Consider the following 23,540-nt stretch of genomic DNA (forward strand, 5'->3'; position numbering starts at 1 on the left):
CCTTTATGTACAGTATGGAGAATACTCTACATATCACTAAACACCAAAACAGGCCATGTTTTCAAATAATCAATCAGATATAAAGCTTTCCAAACAACCTCAAACCTACAGCATCAAAGTAAACAATGCCTTCAGATAGGGATCACTCTGTAAATGGTGCATTCTGCCACTAATTGTGACACTGAAAATAATGGCTTATGTATTCTGTACTAAAATAAATCCATCTTTAATAATTTAATAATTCAACTAACAAGTTAAGGAAAGCAGACAACTCTCTGAGAAAATAAAACATTTTGTACCTCCTCCCACACACCACAGCTACTCTTGCATATGGGCACACACACAAACAAACACACACAAACACCTGGAGCAGTGTGATCTGCAATTGAGAGAATGTTCTGCATTTAATTCAAAGTAGGTAAGACAATCTGGCAGAAGTAAGAGGGCAGGAACTCTGGGGAAACTAAGCGACTATTCACCACAAGCACAAGTTGTTTCATTAAGTACAAAACAGAGAGACTGGCCCAGATAAACACAATCTAAAACAACAAAACAAAAAAGAAAATCTGAGAAAAAAAGACAAACTGCACATCCTATCCCCATAGACTCTACAGGTAGAAGCATCGACTTTTCTTTTTTTTCTTTTTTGCCAACAGTTCATTAAAACTGTGTAGGAATGAACCATGCATCTTGTGGTACTTCAAGTCCATAGTGAAATTTGTTTACACTTACAGTATATGTGTCATATTGTAAAGTACACATAGCTTGTGAGCCTCCATTTAAAGCAATGCTTAAACCAGTCTTGGCATGCACTCGAATGAATTACCCAAGTGGCCCTGCAATGCCATTTTATGTTCGAAAACCATGATGGACATTGATTCTCAGCGATCAATAATGTCTGCAGCATGAGAACAACCTGGGCTGTGCTTATGGATCACAAATAATCTCTCTCTACACACATAAATGTGCACACATGCATATACACTTATATACACTAAAGGCAACCAATTTACACATCTTGTCATCTGTGCTAATAGGATAAGCAATTTAATATTTTTCATGTATTGATTGTGTCTTTAGGTATAACATACACTCAATATAGTATGCCTTTGATGTGGGCTAAGCCTTATTTTGGGGCAAAGAGATGGAATGCCTGAATTTAAGCCTAGTCTTTTATGATGACTTTTTGGTCATTTTTAAGCTTTACAATGATTACCTATGAACTGCCATTGTATTGAAAAGACATGAGTGTTCAGAATGAGGTGTGTCATTTATGACCCTTTTTTTTTTTTTACTTTTCCTTTAAATGCACATGGGAAATGAGAATTAGTATTGCTGCTGTGCACCTCACATACACAGCCCAGAATGGCAAGAGCTCTCAGCAGAAAGCTCTGATGCAACATTATGAAAGAGCTAAAGCCACTGACACACTGCAGTTTCTTGCCGCTGGTAACACTGGCATAAGACTGTTCAAAATACTGTCAAGCTACATGTTTCCCAGCTGTCTTGGCTGCTCATTCATCCTCTTCAGAGCCACCAGAAAGACAGCTCTGACAGAGTAGGCAGCCAAACATTTCGCTAAGCTCAGGTGTACATTTCTTATCTCGCTGTGCGTTGGAATACTTTGACACAGACTAAACAGCTGGTAGTGTTTAACTGCTATTGTAAGTTCTAAATATGTAATTTCAGACAAAAATAAATAAATATACGAACTTACAAAACGTAAGGAAGGCTATTCATTATCAGTCCTTATGTGCAGACTTGTTTAGACAGTGTATTGGTGTAGAAGACATTGGTTAGCTCTATGCTGCAGGGACTAGAAAATAGTTGGTTTGACACCTTAACTTTGGCGTGCAAATAACCCTCTCCATTCCGCAAATTCAGCCATTTCTACTATTTTGTAATATTTTGCAGCTTGCACAAAGCTTGTTCTTGCACAAACAGTGTTGGGTAGACTACATCTGAAATATGATATTGTACTGATTACAAATTATTACCCAACCCTAACCTAATGAAAATAGTAATCATTAACCTAATATTTTAGATTAGAGTTTTTAGGTAATCTAATTTGATTATTTTTGGATTACTTAATGCATGACTTGATGAAAATATAATTTTAAGTGCATTAAGCATTGGGTACAATTTGCACTTCCATTAAAACAATCATTAAACAAGAAATCAAACATCAATATGCTATTTGTTAGTCCCTGAGCCATGGAATCCATGAAAAAGTAACTGTAATCTGATTACACACATAAAAATGTAAAGTAATCTAATTTCTTGCCGATTACTTCCTCTGATTACTTAGTACTCATAACTCACTTTTTGTAATCTGATTACTTTTAGTCCATCACTACCCAACACTGTGCGTATGATGCTGTAGAAATGTATATTTTTTCTGCATTCATGGGAAAAATGCTAAATATGATGCCATTCACTGAACAATTCAGCATACAGTAAAATGCATACATTTCCACTGTACACTCTTAATAAGAATATACTGTAACAATGGCATTTAATCCTAAAATCCAAGGCTGTAACCACAAATTCTTGACTGAATAAATATATTCAACTACATAAATACATTCTTAAATGTTCTAATTTAAGAATCAGACATATTTTGGTTGACTACAAATCTGAATATTGGGGGCAACAGCTAATTTCACAAACTAATTGCCATGTAGAAAAATGTATCCTTAAGCATATTTGTGTTTTTAACTTTTATGTTTGACCATTTTAAATTTTGGGGGTTAGCACAGTGGAAAAGAGAATGTGAGAACAGGATCTGGAAATGACATTAGCTGGATTACAACCTGTGTCCCAATGCGAGCACCATGGCTAAACACATCTCATGTACCAACAACTGCATCATGGCTCAAATATCTTAAGAACTTTTCAACAGCAATGTGTTTGGTTTGAGTGTTGGTGGTCAGTGTAGGAATGGTTTAAAGGCCCCAATATACTTCCAGAGAAGTCTGAAAATTCAGACACCCGCCATTTTGCTGTGGTAGGCATTTAGAAGTACATTTAAATATGAGGATGCTCAGTAAAACCTTAACTAATTTGACATTAAAATGTGTTATCATTTACTTTTTGCCTCAATCTATGAGTAGAATTCACATAAGATCAGTATAAATAAGTTGTTTTAGCCACTCAATGATGATTTAATATATATGCAGTAGAAAATGTTAAATCGTTCTTGTTTAGATTCTGAATTCATGACGTTAATGCGCTAAAATGCTATACATGGCCATAACATGCACAGATTACACTCTGTAATTGTAATTTATGAGGACACTGATACAACCTCAAAGATGGAAGTATAAAAGAGTTATAATGGGCAAGATACAGAAAAAAGAATGATGATAAGACAGGCATATCTTACTTTTGGCAGATGTGTGAATGGCTGATTTTATGAATGTGATTCAGTTAGCTAGTTATGTGTATACATTTGCTGAACTGCTTGCATTTTTAGAGACACTTACCTGATCTGATTGTCTAGATGTAGAACATCAGCTAAATATTGAGCTTATTATCAAATTATTTTATTTTGATAAATATTAAAATTGTTACAAGTTGACATTTTTCAGTGTGCTAGGGCAATACTATGTGGTTGCTAGGGTTTTCTAGGTGGTTTATTACCTAATGGGGGTGTTATATAATTTCATATAATTTTCAAAAATTATATGAAAAATTATAATTTCGTTATTTTACTAACCCAACTAATGACTCGTCGGCGCTTTATCAGTAGGTTGCACGACACGTGAAGCATTTTTTTTTTTTAGCTTTCACTTAAGAAGACTTGTGCACTTTTTATTTTAATATATCTCTTTACATAAATACTATTTTCCACTTAAATCTATAATTTCGTTATTTTACTCACTGATGAGCAAAAGGTCGAGGCAGAAATGACCATGTACCTGCAGGAAATGGCCATTGATGGGGAAGAGGACCCGCTGACTTGGTGGAAAACGAACGACAAAAGGTTTCCGTTCATGGCAAGATTAGCACGGAAATATCTGTGCATATGTGCTACCAGTACTCCATCAGAGCGTGTCTTCAGCACAGCGGGTAATGTAGTTACTCCAATCCGCAGCTTATTAAAACCAGATAAAGTGAATATGTTGGTATTTCTGGCCAGAAACATCGAAATTTAAACATGGTCTATGGTGAAAGATAGTCGACTTCTTTACGCATTTTTCGCCATCCGTTGCGGAGCTATTCGATTTTGCATATTATTTTTTAAACGTTCATTTGTGTAGTTCATATGACCACTTTACAATATTTCAATAACATAATTTATTTTGTAGCCTGTGCTGAAGTTAATTGTGCTGCTAATTATAAGTGAAATGTTAATGCCGAGTTTCGGTCTGAGTGTTGTTCCCGTTTTCTTGTTTTATTTGTTGTTCTTCTATGTTTTAATAAATGTGTGTTATTCATATTCACCTTGTTTCTTTCATTTGATTTGACATTATGGATTTATGGGCAAGGAAATTTTTCTTTAAAAGTATTAACCAGACAAAAGTGATTTGACGTTCGCTGGTCTGGGTTTATCTTAAACTGCCGCTTCAGTGTATACAAGAGCTATGTGACAATGAGCAAGATTTTCTGAGACACTACAACTACTAATAATTAATTAATAAAGGCTATTTTCTTGTAGCCTACAACATAATATTTTAATCTAAATGTACAGTGTCAGACATGTAAAAAAAAGACAAGAAGCTAACAATGTCAAGATCAATATTTGTGTAGCCTGACACGGTATTTTCACAGACTAACACGTCACGTCTCTGGCATATACTACAGTATTTAAAATAGCATATATGCATTAGATATATTCTCAATTTAATTTACAGAGCAATCCCTGCAAAGTTTTTAGGTTAACTATAGAAGAGACTAGGATTAGTGAGTCACACTAGCAAGACTCGCAAAAGGGGGCGTGGCTTCACGATGGTGGCTCTACATCGTGATGTTGGTCAGCCATCACGATGGACGATATCGATATCGTCCATCGGCACAACCCTAGTCCACCCCCATGTTTATATTGGCTTTTCCACTATCAGGCCGAATGGTTCAGAGCACGGTGAGGAACGGTTCCAGTAGCATTTCCACTCTCTACATGGTTCGTAATGGCACTGTTACAAACCTCTTGCTTTTTTCTCTTTGCTTTCCTTTTTTCACCATTGGTCATGTCTTTTCTGTGCTTTAGCAGAGTAAAAACAAGGGGAAAAGCTGCCCTAAAAACATAATATATGTGATCATCCTCCACTGCACAATTGCTTCAGTGTTTACCTCTCAAGCCGACGTCAACTGACGTATTATTTACGTACATTCAAGAGACCACAGTTTAAAAAGAAACTGTAACCGTACCAACTGGCCCCGATCAGCAAGAAAAAGCACGGTTTTGCAATGAGAACTGTTCGGCCCGATGGTGAAAAAGCAGCTTTTGATATTCTGGTCTCTCAATATGGCTTACAGTAATAGTGGAGCGGCTAAGTGCTTATGTTTGGCAGAATCGTTCAGTTTAGGATACAAGCTTGAAAATTGGCATGAGCAGTCTCCATGGGTCACTTGACAAGAAAATTGTCCGAGCCACTTGAAATTTCAAGATGACGGCCATTTTTCAAGATGGCCGACACCTTAGTGGAGCAGTTAAGTGATATAGTGGTTTATTTGGTGATACAAGCATGAAAAGTGACATGAGCAGTCTCTGATGGGCACATTCATTGATTCTTTCATTAAGTTTCATCGTCATTGCTTCTCGTAAGGGGGACATTGCACTCTCATCTTCACATATAAAGCACAAAGCTTTCGAGGGCTGGGATCCTCTTGGCCTCTTGACATGGATATCTTTGGTATCTTCAGTGTCTTTAGCAGCAGTAGATGCTCCCTTTTGGGCCCTTTCCAGCTTTGTGTTATTGAACATAATTTTACAGCTTGAATGATATTTTGCTCTGTTTCTTGTCAATGTGTTTTCTATGCCATCACCTTCATCTAGTCGGGTTGGACTAAGTAAGATAGGCAGAGCATTGATCTTATGAAATAATGGAACATTTCTTGCAGTGGTATCATAACCAGTACGATCGTGCTCTCTGTTGAATAAACTTGGATGAATGAGTTTTTCCTTGGTGTCCTGCTGACAAATGAAACATCTGTTCCAGTTAGTTTTCTCAACTGTTATGATGGCTTCTGCCATGTCTGCAGCAAATGTATAGGCAGAGGCCGAGGGTTTATCCTTTTACCACCTTTTACCAAGCACTTTGATATATGGGATACAACTAAGTTCATGCCTTAACCCTACACTTAGTCCGATCATTCATCCAATGCCATTTATATCCCGTGCGATCTGTACACCATCCTGTTAACTAAAACCCCATTAACCTTGGCTCGGCTCTCCCGCGCTGGCACAACCTGTCAATTCAGGTGCGGCTATCTAACTGTTTTGGGGTAGATTAGACAGCATTTGTGATACTAACTTTACAATTAGCTGACATTGAACCCCACTCTGAGTTTAACAGCAGTGATATATCACCAGTGTGCCCTGGTAGTGCAGATATTCACTCTTGTCTAATCTATCTATAATCAACAAATCAACACAACTGTATTTTGATGCGTTAAAAGTTGTTCTTTAGAACAATCTAAAACATATAAAATAAAATGACACCAAATCGTCCTTAATGAAAAAAAAACAATACATTTCTATCGGAAAATTGATCTTTTGAGGATCCAGGTGTCAGCCATCTTGAAAAATGGCCGCCATATTGAAATTTCAAGTGGCTCGGACAATTTTCTTGTCAAGTGACCCATGGAGACTGCTCATGCCAATTTTCACGCTTGTATCATAAACTGAACGATTATATAACTTAGCCGCTCCACTATAAGTGCCTCCTTCAATATAAGTCTTAGTGATTCTTTTCACCCATTTATCATCTGCCAGGCAAAAATCTTGCCTGATTGCTTAGAAAAACTCTCCTCAGCATGATTAGAGGGATCATTCATTTGTTTTCTTGAAAATGGTTCCATTAGGTGCATTTGTTTTACTACCACAGTATTTATACATCTACATGACAGAGCTGAGCCTGTCACGTCACAGCAGCACACAATTGAACATTCATATTCATAACAGCAGGCTGAGAAAAGTATTCTAGGTGACCTTGATTACACTCACTGTAAGCAATTAAGAGTTTCCCAGGGTTTAGCTCAGCAAGTAAAGATGCTGACTACCACACCTTGGGTAGCAATTTTGAATCCAGGGCGTGCTGAGTGACTCCAGTCAGGCTTCCTAAGCAACCAATTGGCCTGGTTGCTAGGTTGGGTAGAGTCACGTTGGGTTAACATTCGCTATAATGTGGTTTTTGCTCTCGGTAGGGTGCGTGGTGAGTTGTGCGTGGATGCCACGAAGAATAGAGAATATCACGAGCCTCCACACGCACTATGTCTCTGCGGTAACGTGCTCAACATGCCACGTAATAAAATGCGTGGATTGACGGTCTCAGATGAGATTTGTCCTCCGATTTGTCCTCCGATTGAGGCACGTCACTACACCACCATGAGGATTTAGAGAGCATTGGGAATTGGGCATTCCAAATTGGGTAGAAAGAGTTTCCCAGGGTGTTCTGGCTGTGTTTTATTGGTTTGCTGTCACCCCACTGAATCACACTCCTATGAATGGTGACTGGAAGCACGAGGCCTCACCTACAGGAAAAGCAGCCAGGTGTAAACACACTAGTAGTGTTTGGATTAGGCCACAGGAATCTGGGCTGTGTTGACAACGTGCCATCTTATATAGCCGAGATCCCCTAAGGCGCACTATGGAGAACACTGCCAGTGGCAACACTCCTCACCACAGTATGACTTTAACTCTTAAGAGGATGTGCATAAATTGAGCGTAGTCACACTGTGAGGCAGCATGTGTTTAGGCATGCCCATTCATTTTGTTGCATACCAACCGTACACTCTGTCTGCAGGCTTGTTTAAAATAATAGTCAAAAATTCCAACACAGCTGCAAAGCAAGAGGTAGGAGGAACAGGTTGCTGTGCTAAGAAAAAATATCTGCCAAGAAAATGCATGCAAATGTATGAAATTGGCTATGTTAAGGAATATATAATGATTTTAGAGCTGTGGTGGGTGTTACAATCTCCCACATTTGAATAAGTTTAATGTTCTCCAGCAGGCCTACTGTAAGAAATCAAAACATAAAGAGATAGTTCACCCAAAAATTAAAATTTTCTGACATAATTTACAAACCTGTCATTTTAAACTAAGGCCACATTTACACTAATATGTTTTTGGTTAAAAACTTTGTTTTTCGCTTCCTATTGTCACCATTTTCTGAAGTATAAGGTACTAGATAGGATTTTTGAACATTTCCATTTTTCGGTGGAGGAAAACACTGTTCCAGTGTGGATGAGTGGCTTAAACCTAGAAAAATCAATGCGCTTAAAAGTATTAAGGTGGCCTAACTTTCTTTTTGGAACACAGAAACAAATGAGTAGCAAAATGTTTACACCACTGCCCTTTGCATTCGATGAAACTGAAAGGGGATGGTTGCTGTTGAACTCCAAAAAGGACAAATATGGCACTACATTCTTAATCAATTGTTCTTAATTCACTTATAATTCTCGCTGATTTGCCATAGCTCTCAAATATAATTAGCATAAATCTTATTCACCTCCATTAAAATATTGCATGTTAACGCATTGTGCAAGTTTTGATGTCAGTAATGCAATAAGCCATTGGTTCTTGTGTATGTCCTAATCAGTCACGACACGCCAAATTTAAATTTGTGCAAGTACAAATAACTTTTGAGATCTACGGCTAGATCCAGGGGCAGTTGTGGATATGAAAAACAGAAGTGTTATTAGATATGAGAGGAAAAAAAGCTGTCGAAGACCAGATACGGACCTTTTTGAAGAGCCGAATGATGTCGTCGCTGATCTGAGCCAGGCGAACGATGACATTGTTCACGTAGATGTCGTTAAGTGTTGCATGATCTCTGCTTTCTCTTCGAGTCTGATTTAAAACCAGATACCAGCAGTTTACTGAAGACAGAAGGTGCTGTTCTTTCCTGTAGCGGTAGAGAATGAAAATGGGAAAATAGTGTTAAATACTAGTAATAATAGTGTTAATTCTTCCCTTCTTGCTGCAATGTTTGATTGCTTCCCCATATCACACATAACATCCATATACTATCTCATCTTTTTTACTTAGAATATGACAAATGCAGATGTACAATGTATAATCACTTTTAGTGACTTTGTTAGTGAAAATTGTGTTTTGACAGCCAGTCATCCCCATTGTGTTTCAAGTTCCCTCTAGTTTCCAATTTTATCTAACAACGTAGATACAAACTTTAAGTGACATTATTCTGCCAACTATATTTTTACGATTAGGGTTTTGTGAGCAGTCATCACAGTGTGTGACGTAATGAAGCTAGGAAGCAAGTTGCAAGTTGACAATTAGTTTATTGACAGTCAAATTGAGAAGATAGGGGAAAAGTCCGGGGTGATGGTCTAGTGGCGCAGAGTCTCCAATGGTCAGATGATCGTGGTGAGAAGAGTGAAGAGAAGTGTTGAACAGACACGGCGAATCCGGGTAACAGCAAACAGGACACCGAAACAGGGACAACGAGAGAACTGGACTGGAACTCTGAAGAGCTGAACAACACCGGACATCACAAACAACGATCTGACAAGGAGATGAGAGAGTGGTGAGAATTTAAGGGGAATGGGAATGAGTAACAGCTGGTGAGAGGAGTGATTGCGGCAGAGCGCTAATCATGGTACAAACAACACGCCCACACATTCACGCACCCACACAACACACACTAAGAACAAGGCACGAGACAAGGAAGAGACATAGGATTAAATACCGTGACAGTACCCCTCCCCTAGGAACGCCTCCTGGCGTTCCCAGGCTCCCTTACCTGCCGATTGTAGTCATCGATAAGGGAGTGATCCAGAATGTCTCTGGCCGGTACCCAACCTCTCTCCTCCGGACCGTAACCTTCCCAGTCCACCAGGTACTGAAATCCGCGTCCCCTCCGCCTTGAGTCCAGAATACGGTTGACCGAATAAGTAGGTTCCCCGTCTACGAAGTCGCGGCGGGGGGAACCGAACCGGCGGGTTAATGCGGAATAAAAGACGGGTTTTATTTTGGATACATGAAATACGGGGTGAATTCTCCTGTACGCTGGAGGAAGGTTGAGGCGGACTGCCACCGGACTAACGATCTTGGTGACAGCTGAACGGGCCAATAAATTTAGGTGCAAGTTTATTAGATACGGAACGTAGAGGAATGTTCTTAGTAGAAAGCCACACTTTTTGACCAACGACGTATACGGGAGGCCTAGACCGGTGGCGATCAGCTTTGGCCTTGGTGCGTGACCCCACTTGGAGTAGAGTCTCCCGGCCCTAGTCCAAGTGCGGTGACACCTCTGGACTAAGGCGTGAGCGGAGGGGACCGCGACTCGGATTCCAGACTAGGAAAAATAGGTGGCTGGTAACCTACACTACACTCAAACGGAGATAGGCCCGTGGATGATACTGGTAACGTGTTGTGGGCGTACTCAACAAAAGACAGTTGCTGACTCCATGAGGAAGGATTCTTGGATACCAAACATCGTAACGTTCTCTCCAGATCCTGGTTGGCTCGCTCAGATTGACCATTGCTCTGGGGATGAAACCCTGAGGACAGACTAACAGTCGCTCCCAGTAATTTACAAAATTCTCGCCAAAATTTGGACACAAATTGGGGTCCTCTGTCAGAGACCACATCTGTCGGGAGGCCATGTAGCCGAAAGACGTGGTCAATGACAATCACCGCTGTCTCCTTGGCAGAGGGTAATTTGGGCAAGGGAATGAAGTGGGCCGCTTCGAGAACCGGTCCACCACGGTTAAAACTACCGTGTGTCCCTGTGAGGGTGGGAGGGCGGTGATAAAATCTAGAGCGATATGGGACCAGGGTCTCGATGGCACCGGCAGCGGTTGAAGTAACCCGCCTGGGGGTCGATTGGAACTCTTACCAGTGGCGCAGACTGAGCAAGCCAAAACAAAACTGTGAACGCCACGAGCCATCAAAGGCCACCAGAATCGTTGCTTGACTAAAAACTTAGTTCGATTAACTCCTGGATGACAAGCCACATTAGAACAATGTCCCCACTGAATAACGCTGGACCGTGAATCCCTCCGGCACAAACAAACGGTTCGGTGGGCACCGAGCCGGGCGCTACTCCTTCTAAGGCCGTCTTGACCTTCGATTCGATCTCCCATGTGAGTGTAGAGATGAATAGAGTCTCTGGTAAAATGCACTCGGAGTAGACGGGCGCTCGGAGTGATCAAAAATACGTGATAAAGAATCGGGTTTGATGTTCTTGGAACCCGGGCGGTACGAGAGAGTAAAATCAAAACGACCGAAAAAAGAGCCCACCGAGCCTGCCTGGAGTTTAATCTTTTAGCTGTGCGAATATATTCCAAATTCTTGTGATCGGTCCAGACGATAAAAGGTACCCCGAACCCTCCAACCAGTGGCGCCATTCCTCCAAAGCTAACTTGACTGCCAACAACTCTCTGTTACCAATGTCATAATTACGCTCGGCCGAGGACAAGCGATGAGAAAAAACGCCGCAAGGGTGTATCTTGTCGCCTGAAGGAGAACGCTGGGATAGCACTGCGCCTACCCCCACCTCTGATGCATCGACCTCCACCACGTAACTGACGTGATGGATCAGGGGTTATCAGGATGGGGGCTGAAACAAAGCAACCTTTCAGTTTGGCAAACGCAGCCTCAGCTGCGTCTGACCACCTGAACGTTGTTCTGGGGGAGGTCAAGGCGGTCAGAGGTGTGGCTAGTTGACTGAAATTGCGAATGAAACGCCGGTAGAAATTGGCGAACCCCAGGAATCTCAGTAGGGCCTTACGAGACTCTGGACTTGGCCAATCTACCACAGCCTTGATCTTCTCAGGATCCATGCGCATTCCCTCAACCGACACGATGTACCCTAAGAAAGGAACAGACTGTGCATGAAAAGCGCATTTCTCCGCTTTGACAAAAAGCCCATTCTCTAGCAATCTCTGAAGCACTAGCCGGACGTGCTGCACATGTTCCTGGAGAGAAGAAGAAAAATCAATATGTCATCCAGGTAAACATATATGAACTGATCAACCATGTCTCGCAGCACGCCATTGACGAGTGCCTGGAAGACCGCTGGGGAGTTGGACAAGTCGAACGGCATGACCAAGTATTCAAAGTGACCCCTGGGGGTGTTAAAAGCGGTTTTCCATTCATCCCCCTCCCTGATGCGGACCAAATGATAAGCATTACGTAAATCCAATTTCGTGAAGATAGATGCTCCCTGCAACCTCTCAAAAGCTGAAGACATCAACGGTAGAGGATAAGTATTCTTTACCGTGATGTTGTTCAGCCCCGGTAATCAATGCAAGGTCGCAGAGATCCATCCTTCTTCCCCACAAAAAGAATCCCGCCCCGCTGGAGAAGAGGAAGGGCGGATGAATCCATTAGCTAGAGAATCAGAAATATATTTCTCCATAGCCTCCCTCTCTGGAATCGAGAGTGAATATAACTTGCCCTTAGGCGGAGATGTACCTGGCAATAACTCTATGGCACAGTCATAGGGACGATGTGGAGGGAGAGAAGCCGCCCGAGACTTACTGAACACCTCCTTCAGGTCCAGGTACTCCGCGGGCACGTTAGATAAATCCACCGCCTCTTCCTGAAAAACAGGGACAAAAACAGACGTAACAGGCAGAAACAAGACAAGACTTATGACATTGAGTGCTCCACGCTGACACAGACTTAGACTGCCAGTCCACTTTAGGGTTGTGATGGGTGAGCCAGGGATGACCAAGGACGATGGGGGCAAGAGGAGTGTCCAGTATGTAGAAGGAGATGGTCTCGGTGTGATTGCCTGACGTGACGAGAGTGATGTCTTCAGTGGCTAGGGAAATGGTGGGAAGTTTCTGGCCATTGAGGGCGTGAACAGCGATCCGGTGAGTGAGAGACTTGAGGGGACTTGGTGGTTGAGTGCAAAAGTGTAGTCCATGAAATTTCCTTCGGCCCCAGAATCCAGAAGTGCTCGACAGTCGTGGACGGTGATTAGACCATTGAAGACTTACCGGAAGGAGGGTAGATGTGGATGAGGTCTTCTGGCGGAGATCCCACCCGATAGTAGCCTCATACTTGCTATCGGGCGGATCCTTTTAAAGGACAGTTGTAGGCAAAATGTCCAGCACCACCACAGTACAAACACAGTCCCTGGGATCTCCGCCTTTCCTTCTCCTCCCGGAAAGCCGGGCTCGACCCACCTGCATGGGCTCGGGATCACAGACGGGGCTGAACGCGTCCCCGCCTCCAGAACATTGACCGCCTAATCCTCTCAAGGGGCGGTTGGTTTGTACTCGCTGTTCCATTCTGGATAACCTTGCGTCCACTCTAAGCCAAGGCGATCAAATCGTTTAGCTTGGTGGGGAGATCCATGGCGTATATCTCCTTTTGGACGCGATCAGCCAGCCCATGCAGGAACATGTCCCACTGCGCCTCCTCGCTCCATTGGCTCTCCGCCGCTAGCGTCCGAACTCGATAGAAAAGTCTGATACAGATCTCTCCCCTGACGCAAGTCGGCCAGCACTCTGGCTGCCTCTCTACCGGAGACAGCACGGTCGAAAACTCGCTTCATCTCCGCGGAGAGTGCTTGAAAAGAGGTGCAGCATTCATCTTGATTCTCCCACACCGCCGTTCCCCAAAGGGCCGCTCTCCCAGAAAGTAGCGTCAGGACAAAAGCTGACCTTGGTTCTTTCATCACAGAATGTTCTGGGTTGTAAAGAAAAATGCATTGAGCATCGTGTTAGAAAAGCTCGGCAAAAATTAGGTTCACCTGAATATAGCTCTGGAACCGGTAGGCGGGGCTCCGACTGGGAGGGGGCGCTGGTGGTGGTTGAGGAATCAGCGGTGCGGGTGGCGCAGTGGGAGCTCGCAGAAGTTGAATTTGCTGGGTGAGTCCGGACACCTGCGCCACTAGAGCCTGGACAGCGCGAGCCGTGTCATTGAGATTCTTCTCCTGGTTCTCCATACGAAGTCTGCTGTTCATCACGTAATTCTTCTAGGCTGTCTGAATTGTTACTCGCTGCTTCCATCTTGTGGTCAGATCGTTCTGTGACGTAATGAAGCTAGGAAGCAAGTTGCAAGTTGACAATTAGTTTATTGACAGTCAAATTGAGAAGATAGGGGAAAAGTCCGGGTGATGGTCTAGTGGCGCAGAGTCTCCAATGGTCAGATGATCGTGGTGAGAAGAGTGAAGAGAAGTGTTGAACAGACACGGCGAATCCGGGTAACAGCAAACAGGACACGAAACAGGGACAACGAGAGAACTGGACTGGAACTCTGAAGAGCGAACAACACCGGACATCACAAACAACGATCTGACAAGGAGATGAGAGAGTGGTGAGAATTTAAGGGGAATGGGAATGAGTAACAGCTGGTGAGAGGAGTGATTGCGGCAGAGCGCTAATCATGGTACAAACAACACGCCCACACATTCACGCACCCACACAACACACACTAAGAACAAGGCACGAGACAAGGAAGAGACATAGGATTAAATACCGTGACACAGTGTTGCTATGCAGTTGCAAGTGTATTCTGAGTGGTTTTTAGGCCTCATCCACACCAAATGGAGAAAAAAAAAAATTACAAAAAATGGGCCCACTTTGTATTAGGTGTCTTTTACTGCCATCTCCAACATTAAAATATGTATAATACAATGTAGTTATTGTGTAACTACATGTTCTGCGAAAATTCTCACAAGATTTCCATTTGTTGCTACTTAGGTTAAGTTACAGGTAGGTTAAGGAGAAGGGTAGGTTTAGGTTTAGAGTTAGGGGTAAGGTTAAAAGTGATGTAATGAAATGCAGGTTCTTTAAATGTCAGTACAATGCAACAACACTTATGTACATACTAAGTAAATTGTATCAAATTATTAAGAGCATAGTAAAAATACAAAGTCTTGTCACTTATGCAATTGATAGTAAACTCTAAAGCAAAGAGCTGGACAATTTTAGCTGTCATGTTGGTAGCACTGTGCAGGACAGTTTTCGTGATATGAAATTTCATATATAGGTTATAGGCTTAGGGGTTTGTTCCAATCCCTTACACTATGTTTGAGCAACAGTAACAGTGATGACAGCCTTGGAAAGCACCATTAACCAGTTAACCTGTGCCCCCTTGTTTTGACCACAAGCCAAAAATGTCAACTCAATATTCAAGGACTGTAGTTCATCACTCTTTTGTATTACAAACATAATTGTGGTCTCTTTTGAAAGAAGACACATGAAGGTTTGTTGTCCAACAGCCAGAATTAATAAAAGTCAGAAAAAATAGTTAGAATATTTCAAATTTATTGTAGTTATCAACAAGTTATTTCCATAACTTATTTATATAAAATAATTAGTGCTGTCAGTCGGTTAATCTTTTTTAATTACGATTAATCACATAATTTTTTTTTAAATCGCATATTTTGAAAGTTCTGAAATTTGACACTATGTATAATTATTTTCTTGTCAAAATGAATTTATTCCATTTTAGGAAGAAAACAAAACAATATGTAGCAATATAATGCTTTATTAACATATTCCAAACAAAGCTTTTCAAAATATAAGCATAGAAATGCACTAAAATATTACCAGTTCTAGTCACATCAAATGTTTGCCGAAGTCTAAGTGGGAGTTTAACTAATTGAAAGAACTTGTCTCCCCATAGGTTGCATATGCATTGCAATGGGCATTAAATCTCTTAAACTCAGTATTAATCTGCAGGTTGACTGGCTTTTCTACAGCAATCGTGAAGCTGCATTCATGATTCGCATCAGGGCGGCAACACCAGCATCGGGCACCGCTTTGAATTCACCATGCACTTACATAGGCTGAAAAATACTTGATTTCTGTCACAAGTCCCATCTGTGCTTGTTTTGTACATCAAATAGTGTTAAGAGCTCCTTTCTCCATAATTTTAAAAGGGAAGCGCTGTCAGAGATTATTTTATTTAATGAAATAACAACATCCACAGCTTTATCATAGAAGAGAGCATAACGGTCAACTTGCATGTTAAGACCTTTCCACACATAGAATTTCTATGGGACTACCGTGTTATGCTGTTTCGTGCAAAGCTTGTAGGCTCTCCTTGATAGAAGGGGTCTAGCTCTGTGGCGTATTCGTCAGTGTAATGACTCTGCGCGGACACATTACAAAGTTTCCACCATTCACACCAGTGTTTATGCTGTATTAACGACAAATGCATTAATCGCGATTAAGAAAAATTAACGTGTTAATTAAAATGTTTTTATTAATTGCATGCGTTAATTCTGACAGCTCTAAAAATAATATGATACTGACCTTCTTATGGCATAGAAACACAATGGAGTTAAAGCCACAAGTCTGATAATGTTCAATTTCAAATTTGAGGATGATAACTTTAAAACTCTTAGTTATATGAAACATTTTCCAAAACTATGTCTTGTGATTATGACTGCATGTAGCATTAGCCATTAGCATTAGTGCCTAAATGCAGAATGTAAACAGGACAAAATACAAATTGTCTAGTACATATTTCTTACTTCCAATCATTATCGAGTTGTTATAGCAATGTATTTTACTGATGTCATGTGGATTCCATTCATATAATGCAGATTATTTATAGAATATCCAGCCTGCATCTGATAGCAGATCTGCTCTTCTGCACTGACAGCTACAGAACTATCAATAAACATATACAACATAGACACTGAATGGAAATAATAGACAAACCTTATACTGTATGTTTGTATTCGTCAATTTATTTACAAGTCTCAACAGTTAACTCATTCGTTTTATGTTGTATATGTAATGTATCCAACTATGGCATGGGGAAGTCCCTTGTCATGTGGGCACTGAGGTAGGCATGATGTCATAGCAAGTCTTGAAGATATTTAGAATGAGAAATTAATTGTGTAGTTCAATATTAGAATATTAGAGCATGTCAGCATATCAAATCGCATAATTTAGAGGAAAATGGACATAAATATATGTAAATATGCACACTTTTTGGCTAAATGTTCTATTGGATGTTGTTCACTTAAGCCTGCTTGGGACAAATCAAAGGGGGTTTAACATCATTCAATAAGTACGCGTTTCATAACAACGGTTTCATTTTCATAAAGCTCGCTTTAATGTTTTGACATATTGACATAAATTAAGAAATGAATCTGGCATTAACATTTCTACTGTAAAGCAGTAAAGCTTACATCGATGCCTAAGGCTAAGAACTTTTTAATGGTAGTTTGTCAAGATTAATTATATTCTTTACATTAAAACTAACTTTGAACAAATGTAAACAAAGAATGCTTCAGAGCGTGAGAGCCCTAAAAACATTAACACTAAATACTTCAGAACAAAACCCACAGAATAGGGATGCTCCGATCAAGATTTTAACAGCCAATACCGATTACAGATTTTTGTCATCTGATCAGCCGATTTCATTCCCGATCATTAATCATTAATTTCATTAATTTTATCAGGAGCTCTTTCAAAACTGTTTATATTAAAGATTTCTGCTCAATGTTACTATTAACTGAATTTCTTTGTTGGCAATACCATAGCTGTTGCCTAGTTTTTTTCTGATAAAAATACTGTAGGTTAGTTAATTGATAAATAAAAAAACAAACTAGGAATTTGTAATTGAAAGTTTTTTAAATAAGCCTTTAAAACAAGTCATCTTACACAAGATATTCTCTATAATAGGATTGATAGCCCTATAAGTATCAAGGCGTATGTCAAACTGATAACCCATCGGTGCAAATCAACTAAATGTGACATTTTTGGTTATTTATTCTGTTACTATTTCATTTAATTATAGTTATTCATATTTTCTTATTATTTTAAATTTTTTCATGATATTTATTGAATCATATGACTATCTAAATATTGCATACAGAATTGTTATATTATTTAAAAATAAGTTTTGTTTTTTTAATGCTGCAAAATATGACATGTACTGTGGTGTAGCAAACTATACTCCTAAAACTATTTTGAACAATATTTTATAATTTTGCATACAGTATTTATGACCTATTGAGAGACTACAAAAATATTTGTTCTTCAAAAAACGGATTTAAGAGGATTTAAAGGGGACCTATTATGCTAAGTTTGTACAAAAATGTGAGTTGGCAGTGTGTGCACACAACCACCTTACAATGTTAAAAGTCCACCCACTCCTCTTTCTTATATTTCTATTAATCAAAAACAATGTGTCAAAATGAATGGTTTTCGTTTTTGCTCTAAAGTGACGTCGCGTTAGAGCAGGCCACACCCACGACTGATGACGGACTCCACCCTATTATCATAGATCCTCCAGAGTGATCTACACACAGTCCGCCATTTTTTTTCCACGCTGGAGCAGATAGAGTGAGAAGAATAATGTCTCAGTTTTGTAAGCGTCATAAGTCAAGTCAAGTGGTTTTTATTGTCGTTTCAACCATATACAGTTAGTACAGTACACAGCAAAACGAGACAACGTTCCTCCAGGACCATGGTGCTACATAAAAACAACAAAGGACCAACATAGGACCACATGAGACTACACAACGAAATAAAATACCTATATAAACTACCTATATCTACCTATATAAAGTGCACGTGCAAACATGTGCAACAAGTACAGGACAGTACAACAAATTACTGACAATGAACAGGACAATAGACAGTGCAGTGCCGACCAGTACTCAGTAGTGCAAAAAGATGACAGTTTCTAAAAATGTAAACATAACATACTATGAGATAATGTTCTATGCACATAGCAGTTATTGAGGTAGCAGACAGTTATAAAGTGACAGTTATTAAAGTGCAACTTAGGACACGTGTGTGTCAAACCAGTCTCTGAGTATTGAGAAGTCTGATGGCTTGGGGAAGAAGCTGTTACACAGTCTAGCCGTGAGGGCCCGAATGCTTCGGTACCTCTTGCCAGACGGGAGGAGGGTAAAGAGTTTGTGTGAGGGGTGTGTGGGGTCGTCCACAATGCTGGTTGCTTTATGGATACAGTGTTTTTTGTAAATGTCTTTGATGGAGGGAAGAGAGACCCCAATGATCTTCTCAGCTGTCCTCACTATCCTCTGCAGGGCTTTGCGGTCCGAAACGGTGCAAGTCCCAAACCAGGCAGTGATGCAGCTGCTCAGGATGCTCTCAATAGTCCCTCTATAGAATGTAGTGAGGATGGGGGTTGGGAGATGTGCTTTCCTCAGCCTTCGAAGAAAGTAGAGACGCTGCTGGGCTTTCTTGGTGATAGAGCTGGTGTTGAGGGACCAGGTGAGGTTCTCCGCCTGGTGAACACCAAGAAATTTGGTGCTCTTGACGATCTCCACAGAGGAGCCGTCGATGTTCAGCGGAGTGTGTTCACCTTGTGCTCTCCTAAAGTCAACAACCATCTCTTTTGTTTTGTCGACATTCAGGGACAGGTTGTTAGCTCTACACCAGTTCGTCAGCCGCTGCACCTCCTCTCTGTATGCTGACTCGTTGTTCTTGCTGATGAGACCCACCACGGTCGTGTCATCGGCGAACTTGATGATGTGATTCGAGCTGTGCATTGCTGCACAGTCGTGAGTCAGCAGAGTGAACAGCAGTGGACTGAGCACACAGCCCTGGGGGGCCCCAGTGCTCAGTGTGGTGGTGGTGGAGATGCTGTTCCCGATCCGGACTGACTGAGGTCTCCCAGTCAGGAAGTCCAGGATCCAGTTGCAGAGGGAGGTGCCCAGGCCCAGCAGGTTCAGCTTTCCAATCAGGTGCTGGGGAATGATTGTGTTGAATGCTGAGCTGAACAGCATTCGAACGTATGAGTCCTTATTGTCTAGGTGGGTGAGGGCCAGATGGAGGGTTGTGGTGATGGCATCGTCTGTTGAACGGTTTGAACGATACGCAAACTGCAGTGGGTCTAGTGAGGGGGACAGCTGGGTCTTAATCTGCCTCATGACGAGCCTCTCGAAGCACTTCATGATGATGGGTGTAAGTGCGACGGGACGGTAGTCGTTGAGGCAGGACACTGAAGACTTCTTTGGCATGGGGATGATGGTGGTGGCCTTGAAGCACGTTGGAACAACGGCGCTGCTCAGAGAGATGTTGAAGATGTCGGTAAGAACATCTGCTAGCTGGTCTGCACATCCTCTGAGCACTCTGCCAGGAATGTTGTCTGGTCCAGCAGCCCTCCGTGGGTTGACTCTACGTAGAGTTTTCCTCACATCTGCCGTGGTAAGACAGAGCACCTGGTCGTTGGGAGGAGGGGTGGACTTCCTCGCCATCACGTCGTTCTGCACTTCAAACCCGAGCGTAGAAGTCGTTCAGCACATCTGGAAGGGAGGCATCTTTGTCACAGGCAACTGATGTTGTCCTGTAGTTGGTGATGGCCTGGATGCCCTGCCACATGCGCGCGTGTCACCGCTGTCCTGGAAGTGACTGTGGATTCTCTGGGCGTGTGCGCGCTTTGCCTCTCTGATTGCCCGTGACAGTTTGGCCCTAGCTGTTCTTAGGGCTGCCTTATCGCCTGCTCTGAAGGCGAGTCTCGGGACCTCAGCAGCGTGCGCACCTCCGCAGTCATCCACGGCTTCTGGTTGGAGCATGTGGTGATGGTCTTGAGAAAGTGACATCATCAATGCACTTGCTGATGTAGCTGGTCACTGATGCTGTGTATTCCTCCAAGTTGGTAGAATCGCCATATGTTGCAGCCTCCCTGAACATGTGCCAGTCAGTACACTCAAAACAGTCCTGAAGAGCAGAGATGGCTCCTGCTGGCCAGGTTTTCACCTGCTTCTGAAGCGGTTTTGTGCGTCTGACGAGCGGTCTGTATGCTGGAATTAACATAACAGAGATGTGGTCTGAGTAGCCGAGGTGGGGCGGGGCTCCGCCCGTGCACGCCTGGGATGTTTGTGTAAACAAGATCAAGCACGTTCAGCCCCTCTCGTTGCAAAGTCCACATACTGATGGAATTTAGGGAGCACTGTCTTGAGATTTGCATGGTTGAAATCTCCGGCGACAATAAACAGTCCATCGGGGTGAGCGTTCTGCAGTTCGCTCATAGCCCCATACAGTTCACAGAGCTTCCTTAGCGTTAGCGCTGGGGAATGTAAACTCCGGTTATGCAAACAGTGGTGAATTCCCGTGGTAGATAAAAAGGTCTGCATCTAACAGTCACAAGCTCCAACAGCGATGAACAGTAACTAGAGACTAGCATAGAGTTCTTGCACCATTCCGTGTTGATGTAAACACACAAGCCACCACCGTGAGTCTTACCGCAGAGAGCTGTATTTCTGTCGGCACGAAACGAGGCGAGCCCGTCTAGCTGAATGGCGGCATCCGGAACTGTCGCTGAGCCACGTCTCCGTGAAAACAAAGACGCAGCAGTCTCTAAACTCACGCTGCGTAGCCTGCTGGAGTCGGATATAGTTCAGTTTATTGTCCAGGGAGCAACATTTGAGAGCAGGATAGACGGGAGAGCCGGCCGGCTAGGGTTTGTTTTTAGCCTAGCATGGACCCCCACCCTCTTTCCGCGCTTCCGCTTTCTCGCACACCGCTTACGACGTCCTCTCCCCCGGCCACCGGCATCAGGCGACGCCGAGGGCTGGAGGCCTGGTCTCCGCAGCAAGCCGAGTACGCGTAGCGCCTCCTGCAGGTCATCATGCAGCTTGGTTTTTGCATGAGTCTTATATTTGAGTAGTGTCTGGCGATGGTAGACACGAACACTGGTTGCTCCGATGTCCATGTCGGATTTCTATAACAGATTAAAAAGCACCCTATTTCATCCACCGCAGAACAACATTCTCCAACTCTTTTCTTCTTTCTCATTTATAATTTCTTTTCAATAATCAGAGAAGAGATCAAAAGCTTGTACTGCTCTGATTCGAGCTACCCTACACAATCTAGGTCTGAAAAAAAGGACAGGAATTCATATGATTCATAATCATATTTCTCCAATCGCTACAATCTTCACGGTCTACAATCTAAAAATGATCAAACACAACTTTAAAGTTTAATTTTAAAGCCTTGGCGATGGTAGACACGAACACTGGTTGCTCCGATGTCCATGTGTTGCAAAAGTCGGGCTTTTTTAACAAAAATAGCACCATTGTGGATCCGGAGTGGCCGCTGCGTGCTACCGCGCCACCATCTTGGATCAAAGATAAGTGTTCTGTTGTTGTCTGTAAAAGTGAACATAAGATTCTTTATGTACTCCCGGCATCAGAGCCACTGAAGACGCAGTGGAAGTTTTGTTTGTCACAAAAATGGCAAATAATTTTTCAGCGGACTGCTTTGTGAGTGTATATATAAAGCAGGATTTTCCAAAAATGTGATACTCAAGCATGGATCAGTACCAACTGTTCGTGTTCCAGCTTTATATCCTGAAGATGTAAGTATCGCACTTTATATTTTGTGAATGTTTGCAAATCGCCTTTCCGAATATGTTTGTTAGCTGAGACCAGAGCTATGTCGAGGGCAGGGAGCAGCAGCACATTTGCCTTTAAAGAGACACACACGAAAACAGCGTGTTTCTGATTCCACCCAAAAAGAGGCATTTACAACCTGGTATAATAAATGATCCATGGGGTATTTTGAGCTGAAACTCCACAGACACATTCTGGGGACACATGAGACATACAGTGGGTACGGAAAGTATTCAGATCCAGCTTTAAAATTGATTAGTTAAGGTAAAAAAGAGATTTAAAATGGGTACAATCTTTAAAGAAAAGTTGCAGAACCTAAGACATACACTTTCCCTTATAGATCCTTATAGATTACATTTTGATTTAAAACATCAGCTATCCACTCACATGGTAATCCATGGTAACATGTTATTACCACACATCAAGTAAACCACTGTATTATCATTGTAATACTATGGTGCTTTTCTGCTAGAGCCAAACCCAGAGATATACAAGTACTATGTAATATGGCACGTTTTTATAATACACAAAGCATTTATAAATCTCGGGTCATCAATGTTTGTTGGTTTAAAAAAGACTGAAATTGCACTGCAGTGGATACTTAATCAATTATATTTCAATGTCATAAAACTTGCACAACACAAATGCATCACAGTTCACGGTATCATACCATAGCATAGGCAGCAAGCAGCAGCACTTGTTCGTGCAGAGATTCCTCTTTAAGATAAACTGTTTAAGTACAATATTTGCATTGCATTTACAAGAATGAGAAAGAGGAAGGGGTGTAATGCAATGTAACAGATAACATGAACCACAGTGAGGAAATAACAATGTGCCCATCAAAAGTGTTAAAAAGCTTACAGCTCAAAAGCGGTTCAAAAGTGTTGCTATGGCACATGATCAAAGCTTTTTTGGTCCTTCTTTTCAAACTGGCTACTGTAGTACAAGGCCATAGGCTAGATTTCTATAACAGATTAAAAAGCACCCTATTTCATCCACCGCAGAACAACATTCTCCAACTCTTTTCTTCTTTCTCATTTATAATTTCTTTTCAATAATCAGAGAAGAGAT

The 23,540-nt window shown here is 41.8% G+C and overlaps 1 protein-coding gene across 1 annotated transcript in view; it reads right to left on the minus strand.

Moving 5' to 3' along the window:
• Positions 1-23,540, minus strand: part of LOC127646225 (SLIT-ROBO Rho GTPase-activating protein 3) — a 161,303-nt gene that overhangs the window by 87,218 nt on the left and 50,545 nt on the right. Inside the window, exon 3 of the mRNA XM_052129728.1 lies at positions 8,906-9,068. Within this exon, the coding sequence (XP_051985688.1) occupies positions 8,906-9,068 (163 nt within the window). The remainder of the gene's footprint in view (positions 1-8,905; positions 9,069-23,540) is intronic.

The sequence above is a fragment of the Xyrauchen texanus genome, chromosome 7 (genome assembly GCF_025860055.1).
Source record: "Xyrauchen texanus isolate HMW12.3.18 chromosome 7, RBS_HiC_50CHRs, whole genome shotgun sequence".
In the NCBI taxonomy this organism is placed as follows: domain Eukaryota; kingdom Metazoa; phylum Chordata; class Actinopteri; order Cypriniformes; family Catostomidae; genus Xyrauchen; species Xyrauchen texanus.